The sequence below is a fragment of the Eublepharis macularius genome, chromosome 1 (assembly GCF_028583425.1).
Source record: "Eublepharis macularius isolate TG4126 chromosome 1, MPM_Emac_v1.0, whole genome shotgun sequence".
Lineage (NCBI taxonomy): Eukaryota > Metazoa > Chordata > Lepidosauria > Squamata > Eublepharidae > Eublepharis > Eublepharis macularius.
This window is the reverse complement of record NC_072790.1, coordinates 165454098-165466606: the sequence shown is the minus strand read 5'-3', so window position 1 is coordinate 165466606 and position 12509 is coordinate 165454098. Positions and strand designations below refer to the sequence as shown.

At 47.0% G+C, this 12509-nt stretch overlaps 1 protein-coding gene across 2 annotated transcripts in view; it reads right to left on the bottom strand.

The window, feature by feature from the left end:
* Positions 1 to 12509, bottom strand: part of BIRC6 (baculoviral IAP repeat containing 6) — a 330219-nt gene that overhangs the window by 162877 nt on the left and 154833 nt on the right. For both annotated transcript variants that reach the window (XM_054976787.1, XM_054976793.1), the window contains exon 43: positions 255 to 365. In XM_054976787.1, coding sequence (XP_054832762.1) covers positions 255 to 365 — 111 coding nt within the window. The remainder of the gene's footprint in view (positions 1 to 254; positions 366 to 12509) is intronic.

The following is a 12509-nucleotide window of genomic DNA, read 5'->3' as shown; positions in this document are numbered from 1 at the left end:
TATTGTACAACATCCATTTGTTCAAGTTATTGCCAGCATATACAACTGGTATCAGGGTGAAGAAGCATTTTGCTTCTGTTAAAAGTTTGGCAAAGTAGACTTGAAAGGATGTGAGGGATAGTTTCTGGAATGTCTTCTGCTGTTATTCCAAACTGAACCAACGTAATGTAAATAAATTACGATTAAAAAAATTAGGTGATAAACTTAAACTTAAGGCTTCATAAGTGCAATATTCATAAATGTAAGAAACTTACAGTTGAACTGCATGTTCGTCATGAGGGTTAAACTATGAAGTACAAGGCACCATGTTCGCAGTAGGGTATTAGGATACCATGCCAGGACAGTCAGGAAGCTAGTTACTGATGCTGCAATAAACACACTGAGTTAAAAAACACTGCATATCATGGGTGAAAGTTGTAATTTTTTGTATTATTGTAAATTACAGTTATTTAGAAAGGAAATAATACTTTTTAGAAAGGGAAAGGTTGGAAAATGTTACTATGTGAGAGATCTGGCTCTCATAATCTCCCAAGCAGAATAATGCATTCAGTAAATGAACAATGCTAGTAACAAGCACATGTGCAGGAGATTAAACAGATTTGAGCAATGGGAGATGAAAAGTACACAAGTTCACCAATACTTAACAGAATACAACAACAGATGTCTTCCAGAGCAGCTGACAGTATCTGGCCCTAAGGATCAAGCTTTGCCATTTGGATGAAAGCTAGGGCAATAATGCAATCGTTCATTGTTGTATCTTTCACCTTTCTTAGAAGATGTTTCAGTGTGTTCTCAAGCCAGCAGTGAGACCATATAGAACTGGTTCTATATACTCTAATATACCCTTTTTTGAAGGTCACTTAGGACCTCTGTACATGATGTCAACATGTTCATAAGTTGTTAGGATCTACATGCAGGAAGTAAGCAATTTTCTACATAGGAGTATAATCCTATGTAGTAATTTGATGACATGTGAACGATCTCCTTACTTAGGGAACAGGCAAGCAGGCTCACTGAAAGAAACAACTTTCAGGCACAAGATTAAAACATTCTTGGCCTTTTATGGGGCATATTTAGATCCAAGATCCACTACTGAAATAAAATTAGTAAGGAATAATGTAAACACAACATTAAGCATATTTACTAATCTATTTGCACAACCTCCAGGCAAGAAAACTAGTTCTGGCCCCATGTTTGTTTCAAGAATGAAGATGAGGTAAGAAGCCAATGCCTAAAACATGCTCTCTCTCATCTGGCAAAGAGAAAGCTTCCTCCCACTGGGAAGGTGGAGAAGTACATATTCACCATTCCACTTAGGGCCATAATTACACACACAGATACAAGAATTCCTTTCCTTGGGATCTAATTCATTTCCGCTGTGCCTCCAAGAAGCTAGAGATGGTATACATGGTTGTTTTGCCCTTGTCATTTTATCTTTGAAACAATCCTGTGAGGTATGCTCAGACAGTATGAAAGGCACCAAAATAAAGTGATTGATCTAAGATCTTACAATGAGCATCATGTCTCAAAGGAGATTTGAATCCAAGTCTGCCCTGACCTAGTACAACACTCTAGTCATTACATTACACTGATTTTCAATCCCATGCCACAGGAGAATATGTGCAGCAAGCACAAATATATGGGCAAGTCTCTGTATTTCCCATCCAATTAGCACCCTGCTGGAAGGGACTTATTTATCAGCTGGAAAACAGAGTTGCGCTTACCGTAACTACTGTTCATTGACGTCTTCTGTGCAGACACACATGGGACTGCGCCTGTGCAGGCCTGCCGACCGGATTTTTCTTTTCTAGCAAACGTCCACTAGGGGGCGCACGTCCGATCCAATGCGCATGCGCAGCCGTTTCCCGCCCGAGCGACATTGGGCGACGTCGCCCCCTTTCCCCTCAGTTTCTCCTTTTGCCGCCGAATGCCTTCACATTATCTGGAAGAACACAGCGGGGTAGGAGGGAGGGTTGTGTGTCTGCACAGAAGACGTCAATGAACAGTAGTTACGGTAAGCGCAACTCTGTTTTCACTGTCCGTCTTCTGTGCAGCCCCACATGGGAGACTCACAAGCCACTTACCCAGGAGGCGGGCATGTGTTCTCACCGAAAAAGAGACTGAAGCACTGCTTGACCAACAGCAGCCTCTTTCCTTTCCCACACATCTAGTGCGTAATGTTTAGCGAACGTGTCAGAAGACGACCACGTTGCAGCCCTGCAGATGTCCTGCAAGGGCACGCCCCTAAGGAAGGCCATAGACGCAGCCTGTGCTCTGGTGGAATGAGCTTTCAGTTCCAAAGGGCAAGGTAACTTAGCATGCGAGTAGCAGGCCCTAACAGTCTGAGTAACCCAGCGAGAAATTGACTGGGCTGTAGCAGCCTTTCCCTTTCTGGGCCCATAATAGCACACAAACAGTTGTTTGGCACTCCTAAACTGTGACGTACGTTGTAGGTAAAATAAAATAGCCCTTCTCACATCCAGGGAATGTAAGGCCCTTTCAGGGCCACCGGAAGGATCAGGAAAAAAATATAGGTAGGACAATGTCCTGTGAAGTGTGAAACTGAGTGGAGACTTTAGGTCTAAAACGAAGGTCAGGCTTGAGAACCACCTTATTTTGATGGACCTTCAAAAAGGGAGGATCCCACCTCAGGGCAGCAAGCTCGCTAACTCTGCGGGCAGATGTAATGGCGATCAGGAAGGCCACCTTACAGAACAACCATTTTAAATCACAGGTAGCCAGTGGTTCGAAGGGTGAGTTCATAAGCCCCATCAGTACAACTTGCAGTGACCATTGGGGAACAATTTCCTTGACCTGCGGGAACATATTATACAACCCTTTCAAAAAAGACTTCGACAAACTGTGGGAGAACACCGTCTTCCCATCTATTTTAGGGTGGAAGGCTGAAATGGCAGCCAAATAAACTTTAATAGAAGAATTAGAGAGTCCCCCGTCCTTTAGGGACAGGAGGAACTCAAACACAGAAGACAACTGGCAATCCCAAACATTAACTTCGTTGTCAGCAGCCCAGGCCTCAAAACGCTTCCATTTAGCTGCGTATGACCTGCGAGTGGTGTCCCTATGCGCATTCAGCAAAATTTCAGCTACCCTGTCAGACATCCCCTCCGTCCCCAAATGCGCCAAGCAGTGAGGTTGAGTTTGGGTAGGTCGTGATACCAAACCCCTTTGTCGGACAGAAGGTCCAGGTTCAGTGCGAACCGATAATATGACCCCTGCGAAAGCTGCATGACATGTTGGAACCACGCTTGTCTGGGCCAGAAGGGCGCCACTAGAATTAAGTGCGGCCCATCCCTCTGGATTTTGCTGACGACCCAAGACAGCAGTGGGAACGGAGGGAAGGCATAAAACAGGTGCCCTGTCCAGCGTATCTGGAACGCGTCCCCCAGGGAGCGGTGACCTAGCCCTCCCCTGGAACAGAATTGCGGGGCCTTCTTGTTGGCCTCTGCCGCAAAGAGATCTACGTCTGGGAACCCTCAGTCCAAAAAGATGGTGTTCAGGTAATTGTCTGCTACGGTCCATTCGTAGTTGTCGAATCGCATCCGACTCAGCTTTTCCGCGACGACATTGGTGGTGCCAGGAATATGGACCGCCTGAATGAACACGCCTCTGTCCATGGCCCAGTTCCAGATCCGAACGGCCTCGTCGCAGAGGGCCTTGGATGTAGTGCCCCCTTGTTTGTTCAGGTAGAACATCGTGGTGCAATTGTCTGTGAGCACCTGAACTGCTTTCTGCTGCAGCGTGTCTGCGAACGCGATAAGGGCATAACGGACCGCTCTCAATTCTAGCAGGTTAATATGATCTTTCCTTTCCTGCTCTGACCAAACCCCATGTGCCCTCAGGGCACCACACTGGGCTCCCCATCCTACCGTGGAGGCATCAGTCGAGATTGTGATCTCGGTTTGGATGGACCCAAAAGCAATACCCCCAAGAAGGTTAGCCTCATCAAGCCACCATCGTAAGGCCCGGTTAATCCCTCTGGGGATGGAATATCGTTTATTCTGGGACTCGTGTTCAAAATCATGAACCGATAGGAACCACAGCTGGAGAGGTCGCATGTGCAACCGGGCCATAGGGGTGACAGCTGTAGAAGAGGCCATGAGGCCCAGTAGCCTCTGGATCGCTGTTACGGATTGGAACCTGCACTTAGAAAAAAGGTTCACCATCCTGCCAATCTTTAAAGCACGCTCCCTGGGTAGAAAACCTCTGTTTACGCCACCATCCAATTCCATACCGATAAACAGTATTCTCCTGGACGGGGTAAGGTTAGACTTTTGTAAGTTAACCAAAAGCCCTAATCGGGAGCAGGTGAGCATCACCGTATGAATCTGGGCCAGGAGTGCATCAGGAGAGGGTGCTGCTAGAAGCCAATCGTCAAAGTAGGGGTAGACGGTACAACCCCGTTCCCTCAAATAAGCCACTACCACAGCCAGACATTTAGAAAAAACTCGTGGGGCTGTTGAGAGACCAAAGGGAAGCACCTGGTAATGGTAGGCTTTATTGTTACATAGAAACCTAAGGTACTTCCTATGATCAGGATGGATGGCAATATGGAAATATGCATCCTTGAGGTCCAGGACAGCGAACCACATGTCCTCAGGCATTAACTGGAGGACTGTGTTCAAGGTAAGCATCCTGAACCGCTTGACAAGAACGAATTTATTCAGTTCCCGTAGGTCTAAGATGGGTCGTACCCCTCCATCCGTTTTGTCTACCAGGAACATCCTGGAGTAAAAACCTAAGAGGGGGTTCTGAGGGAGCACCTCCTTCACAGCCCCCTTCTCCAGTAGCGCTATAACCTCAGCCTGTAAGTTATCAGAAGAGGATTGTAATGAGTGGTCAGGAAGAGACAACACTGGGTAAACATCAAACTGAATTTTATATCCAACATTAACGATTTTAAGAACCCAACTATCGGATGTAATTTCTGCCCATGCAGAGGCAAACTGAACCAATCTGTTCCCAAACACGACAGACTGTTCGAATTCTAGTCAGAACTGCTTTGGCTGTGTTGCTGACTCTTTGGCATCGTGGGCTTGTGGACCGCGACGAGGGCGGTAGCTAGGCCTCCGGCGCTGAAAGGAACTTGCAGGCGGCTGGAATTGCCTGTAGGACCCATAACGTGGATACGGCTGGTATCGCTGTTGCCGTCCACGATAGCCCTGTGAAGGGCGATACTGGAACCGATTCTCGGTGGATGGCCTGGTCGGGAGAATGCTGTAGGAACGGGCTGTCATCCGATCTTTGCGCTTCTGCGACAGGTAGTCATCCGTTTTAGACGAAAACAGGGATTGACCCTCAAAGGGCAGATTTTCCACCTTGTTTCGCGTCTCGACGGGCAGAGCAGTCGTGCGGAGCCACGAGTGTCTGCAGAGGACGATGGAGGAAGCTAACGCTCTCGCAGAGGTGTCAACTGTGTCGCGACCAGCATTTATTTGTTGTCGTGACAGGCGCAAGGCTTCATCAAGAACCACCTTTGCCAATACCCTCTGGTCTGCAGGGAGCTTCTCCATAAAGGCCGCCATACGGTTCCAGAGGAATATTTGATACGCCCCCATGATGGCTGAATAGTTGGAGATCTTCAGCGTCAGGGCAGCAGAGGAGTATAATTTCTTTCCCAACAAATCCAGCTTCCTGCTCTCCTTGTCAATGGGCACAGCATAAGAACCCTGGCGTTGACGGGTCTGCATTTCCTCTGTAATGAGGGAAGAAGGAGGTGGATGTGCAAAGAGGTATGCACAAACGTCATCCCGCGTCTTGTACAGGGCCTCCAGCTTGCGGGATGTCGGGTACACAGAGGCCGGTTTCTCACAGATGTCGTGAATGATTTCCACCAAGCCTTCGGTGAATGGGAAAGCAATAGTTGGAGGGTTCCCAGACTGGACATATTGTAGAATTTTGTCCTTTGGCTTAGGATCTACAGCCGATATCTCGATGTCGAGAGAACGGGCCATTCTGACCATCTGCTCAGAATAGAGCCGGTAGTCCTCAGAGGGTGACACACGACCAGTCCCAATGATGATGTCATCTGGTGACGGGTCAGAAGGAGGGCTGGGACTCGGGCACTGATAAGGCTCTGCACGTTGGTAAGGTGAGACGCGCCTGGGAGAACCATAGTGGGAGAACTCACTCCGAGTGTCACCCCAATACTCCCTGCCAAACGATGGAGAGCTGGCATACAGGGAGCCCTCTCTGTCATAGCCACTCCGAGGAAGGTGATAAGGCCGGTCCTCCCTGTCCATATAGTCACCGGCATGCCACGTCTGGGCAACCCGAGGTGGAGCGTCGGGCAGGTCACCATCGTCATCAGTGGAGCAGTGCAACGGAGGTGACAAGTGCGGTGACGGGGTCGAGGGCTTCTCCCAGAGGACCTCATCCGTTTGGACCGATGTCGACTGCCTGTGCTTTGATTTTTTCTTCGACTTCTTTTCGCCCTTGGCGGCTGAAGTCGGATCGGAGCTTCGGTTCCGGTCAATCGGAGCCGGCGATATGGGCAACGGATCCGATACCTTCGGATCCGATCGAGAGCCCGTCTTCGGAACAAGGCCGGTGCGAGCCGATTCAGTGGGCTTCGGAGCCGATGACGTCGGAGTCGAAGTCGGATCCGACGGCTTGGGAACTGACCCAGCCGGGATGTTCGGATCCGATGAAGTCCTCGGCACCTTCGGAGCCGGTGTGGCGGTCGGTTCCGACCTCGACGGGGACCTGGAACGGTGCCGCTTCCGAGTCGGATCCGACTTCGGAGTTGAGTGCTTGCGGCCCGACGCGGAACTCGCAGCCTCCTTCGGATCCGGGGTCGGGTGCTGGGCTTGTCGGCGATCCGGCAAGCGGGAACACGAAGTGGAGGCGGCCCTTTGGACAGATCCCATCTCAGTAGGGGCTTCAGTCGTCCCACCAGCCGGTGGCGGCCCCCCCGGGGTACCAGGGGCCCCCGACGCCCGCATCGCCCTTCTCCACAGCAGAGCATTCAGCCTATTCGCCCTCTCAGCCCTAGCCTTCGGGGTGAACCGTTGGCAGTGCTCACATTTTCCGACGATGTGCCCCTCGCCCAGGCACTCGAGGCAAACGGAGTGACCGTCCGTTCTCGTCATCTTTGTGGAGCAGGTAGAACAGCGACTTCTCCGACATTCTCCTCACACAGAAAAAAGTTTCCTCACAGTGGACTAGCTAGGTCTTTACTGGTCGGCGGCAAAGAAGAAACTGAGGGGAAAGGGGGCGACGTCGCCCAATGTCGCTCGGGCGGGAAACGGCTGCGCATGCGCATTGGATTGGACGTGCGCCCCCTAGTGGACGTTTGCTAGAAAAGAAAAATCCGGTCGGCAGGCCTGCGCAGGCGCAGTCCCATGTGGGGCTGCACAGAAGACGGACAGTGAATAGATATTTGCATGCACGGCTGTCATATGCAGACACTTACCCCATCCATGACAGATCACATGATAGGAAGTATACAGGAAGTGTACATAAACAGAACCTAGTATGTCACGTTATCTGCAAATATTATCAATGCCTGCTTCTTATTCTAAAGATCCCTGAGATGAATGCAAGCCAATGCAGCCATATGGCCTCTGTGTAAAGAACAGCAAGACAAAGTATTGGGCATTTCTGTTATAGTTCCTATATGGAATTTACTAGCCTGAGACTAGGCCTTCAAAGAAAATGGCTGAACTTAGGTTCAGGTTGTAAGGCCTAGCAAAGGAATGTGTTTGCCTGAGTTGACTGGGAACACCTGCAGAATGATCTCTAAGTTCTCTAGAGATTCGACTTTGAAGAGCTTGTTCTCAGAGAGCTCTATGTCTAACTGTCTAGTTTTTCACTCAGCTGTAATGCCAATTAACAGCTAGGCCTTGATTGGTTCCTGTATTGGCAGGTGATTCACTGAGGTCTGAAAAGATGGCTTCTCAGTTCACTCACTAGATCAGAGAGACGGAAGCTGAAAGCTGAATGTTATTTTATTATCCTTATCATGTCTTTATGCTGAATTGACCAAGAGGGATGGATCACTGTGTGACAGATGGGTGAGATATGCAACAATGGAAACCCCTCAGAAATACTTTGGTAGCTAGCTTTTAAGTTTTATATAGACAATTTTTAGTATTTAGCAACAGTAAGGATTTCTTGTTTTATTGCTTTTTGCCTTAATAGAATGCTTCATGTTTTGTGGAGATACTCCTTAATTAATAAATTTATCTTTTATTAGGCTAAAGTCTGGAATTTATGTTTTGTGCGTGGGTACAATGAACTGGAGATCAGAAAGCATGGCCTTTGAAAAAGGAAAAGCTCTCTGTCTCATAAATAACTGGAATGCATCCTTCCTCTCTGCTTGCTGTAGTGGCTGTGGTCAGAGCTCAGAACTGGGAGGTGGGGTTGTGGCTTCCTGCATGGTGGCAGAGTTGGGATATTCTGGAAGTTTGTACTATGATGAGCTGTGTTCTGTGATAAAGCTTAACAGGCAAAAAAGTTTGTTGTTTTGCTAGCAAGATGAGTCAAGGTAGAGATGCTTCACTGGCTTCTCTTCCATATCTCTCTGTTTATGATATGGACTTGACCCATCCAGTTGGCTGGCCACAAGATGAGTTGCACACCAACTTTCCCTCAAGGTTGCATTCCTATGTTGAGGAAAATTTATGGGGTTTCAGTACAAGCCCATTGGATTACAATGAATCTGCTCTCAGGAGAAGAGTGTTGCATTTGGAAACAGAGACAAGTTTGTGGCAATATGGATTACTAATCTGACAAGGAGACTCTGTGTATTCTCCACATGTTCAGTTACCGTCTTGAAATATTGTTCCATCATCAACTGTTGGAATCAACACATTTGGAAATTCACAACCAGCTGTGCAAGAGACCACTGCTGCTAACACGGCTTAAGGGACCAGCAAGCTCTGCAAGCTGTTCCAGCAGGTCAGGATCCTGTGCAACAATTGTGTGCCTTAATGACTCATCTGCTTGGACAGAATAGACAGCAAATGACATTAATGCACAAACAATTTATGCAAAACCAAGAAGATAGTGTGTGTAATCTAAAATTCTCTGAGTTAAAAGCAGGAGAGGATGTTGCTTTGTTTTTGGTCTTTTTGAAGCTACAGTTGGAGATTATCATTTAACCAACAGAAGGGAACAACTTCCCAACACGTTCCAACCAAAACCAAAGAGCACACAGGCTCAAGGAAGTCACAACAACATGCGTTTTATGCAGTGCAGAATCAAAAACTATATCATACAGTCCCAAATTTACAATATGATAAAGCCCAAACAGTGAACTGTTATACTACCAATTGAACATTCAATATAAAGTTTCCATTCAGTGTAAGTTCTGCTGTTATGGGGTGAATTCACTATTAGCTATATACATGGCATAATCCTAGGCAAAGTGTCCAAGTTTGACAGTGTTAGCAGCCAAAAAGAATGTCCACGGCAAGAGTTATAATCACGGCAGTTTGACAGTGTTAGCAGCCGAAAAGAATGTCCACGGCAAGAGTTATAATCACGGCGATGAGCTGCACCGGTATTTCTCGCTTTTACTCGTTTCAACCAATTGTTCTTCTTCAGGCCGTTAGAGCCTGCACAGAAAATACTTGATGAACAACAGTTACACGTAAGTGCAACCCTGTTTTCATTGTTGTTCTTCTGTGCAGTCCCACATTGGGATTATAGTGAGCTACTCCTCAATGGAGGAGGGTGTGAGGGGATCTGCCAAACAAGGAATAGAGGACAGCTGTTTCCACTGCTGACTCCCCTCTGGCATTTTTGTCGATAGAGTAGGGCTTAACAAAGGTGTCAGCTTAGGACAATGTGGGAGCCTAACAGATGTCTCGAAGAGGGACTCATTGTGCTGTGGATGAGGCTTGTGCCCTAGTCAAATGCATTCTGATCACCATAGGGCAAGGGGACTTTGCCTTCCTGTAGCAGTTTAATAGCTACCACTATCCATCTAGGTAAAGTTGGAGAGGATGCCAGCAAACTCTTACGAAGTCCAAAGTAACGCTTAAAAAAGGTTCTGTATTTGTAAAAACCCTTTGTTATGTCTAAGTGAAACACTAAAGACCTTACCACATCCAACTTGTGTAAGGAAAATTCTGCTTCAGAAGCAGCATTGGGAAAAGTACAGTTAATGCAAACCTTTTGTTGAAACAAATATGAGTATGATAATCAAATAGTGGTGCAGATTCCACTAACAGAAACCAATCATCCAAGAAGGGGCACCCAAAGCAGCCCTTGGATAGGAGGGGTGCAACTACTACTACTCTACACTTGGTAAATACACAAGGCGCAGAAGCCAAGCTAAAAGGAGGTACTTGTGCATTGAAATATTCACCTCTACATATAAAATGACGAGAGCTCCTGTGATCAGGGTGTATAGAGATGCAGAAGTATGCACTGCAAAAAACTTTACTAAACTTATTAAGGTTAAGGTGGGCCTGAAAACCTCAGCCTTTCTTTTCTACCAGGAACACCAAGGGAATCATTAGAGAAACTGCAGATGGCTCCCTCAGCCAACAAACCATTAATAGCCTCCTTGAGAGCAGAACAGGATTCTGCACCAGAGGAGCACAGACAATGGTGGTTACTCAGAAAATATAAGTAATAACCTTGTCTAACTATAGTAAGTACTCAAGAGCCATTAGTGACAGAATCCCATAGAAAAACAAAGAGCTACAATCTGTCCAGAAAGAACACAGGAGTGTTTGACTCAGCATCATGCCCCTGAGGTGCATGCTTGCAAGAATGCAGCTGGGTTAGTATTGCTTTTGGCCTTGACACCCTCCTGATAGTATGGCGTTAAGCTGGCAGATAGGGCTTTTGACAAGAAGGTTGATGGTAGGAATACCTTCTGGGATGAAGCCAGTAAGTTCAAGGACCTTGGTTGTTGTGACTGAGAAGAGGCAAAGGAACCAAGAGACTTTCTGGTCTGGCAACCTTACTTAATTGGGCTCAAGGAGTTGTCAGCTTTCCCCAAAACAACAATATGCCTTTGAAGGAAAAAAAAATCCTCGTTCTTGCTCCTTTTATACTGAAGAAGAGATGCTGAATGCAACCAGGTGCGATGCCTGGTAAGAATAGCAGAACCCAAGGTTCTGGCTGAGCGATCCGCTTCATGATTTCCCCATCACTTGTTATTTGACTAATTTAGTAACCTCCCTTTGAAGAACCCACACAAGGACTCTGCTATTTATCAGGGAGAACTCACATATAAATGGAGGGTGTCACCCAGAGAAAGTAAATTGTAGGAGCTCCTGATGGCTTGAAAGGTTGTTATTTTAAAATTGAGATCTGCTGGTGAGTAAATTTTGTAGCCAGTACATCCAGTTATCTGCCCTCTCTGTCAGCTGGGGCCAATAAGAAGCCATGAAGATATCGGGCTTGCACACCCTTGGCCACCAAAGAAAAAAGGGTGAGAGCAGTTAAAGAGAGAGGGGCAAAAACCTGCTGCTTGGGCTTGTAACATTTTTCAAACTTTAGAGAAATAGCAGGATTGGAGGATGGAGTCCCCACCCCTGTGGTGTGAACAATGTCTAATAAGTCCTCCACTGGTGGGGTAGCTAGTAAAATGTGCACTAACATTTTTATGGTAAATGTACTGGCTAAGTGCTGTAATAAAGAATTCATTCATTGGTGGGGTAGCTATGAAAGCAGGATTCAAAATACAAGCCTGCTAAAACACCTCACTTTCGGGCTTTGCAGTAGAAATTTGAAACACCCAACTCCAGTGCCCTGGCCACACATTTTATCTGTACCAAGAATAAACAATACTCTTCGTTTGGGGAAAAAGACATAATATCACCTATAGGCTCCTTGGTGGAGGTGCTGAGGCTAGCTCACACATAGCATTGGAATGTGAGATCAAATCCTCATCATCATTTGAATCCAAAATGGCAGAAGATTGGGATCGGAACCAATGAGTTGGGACAGATGAAGCTCCCAGTTGTTGGAACCAAAGAGGTTGAAACTGGCTGTGGTGCTGAAACCAGTGGGATGGGTGCTAATGAACAACTTGCAGCCAATGAAATCAGAACCAGTTAAGACCCCTGTAGCTGTGATAATGTGGGGGCAGATTGTATCATTTATAAGGTCCTGCCAGCTATTTACAGTTGCCGGCATTGGAACTGCAGACCTAGGCGCACCTGAAAGCAGGTCCGGTGAGGAGGCTTCTGCCTGTGGGGCTAGAAGACAGAGGGCAGTTGTTCATGGACCATGTCTCGGGGAGGCCTCTAGGTTATTGTAGAACAACTGCTGGTTCTGTGGTTAGCTAGAAACAGCAAAAGCCATCTAATGAACTGTAATCCTCCTCATCTCCATGGAAAGGTGCAGTGTGAGGTAGTAGAGGAATTTGAGGTGGATTAATAACCTCCTCCTGTATAATAATAGGCAGAGCTTGGACCAGTAAGTGGCTACTACTCCAAGTACCAGAAGCCGACTGTTTTTGTTCATTAAGTTTGCTTTTTGCCTTTTAATAGGCAGTTTGGAGGTGATCCGGACGGTTGGCTCCAGTA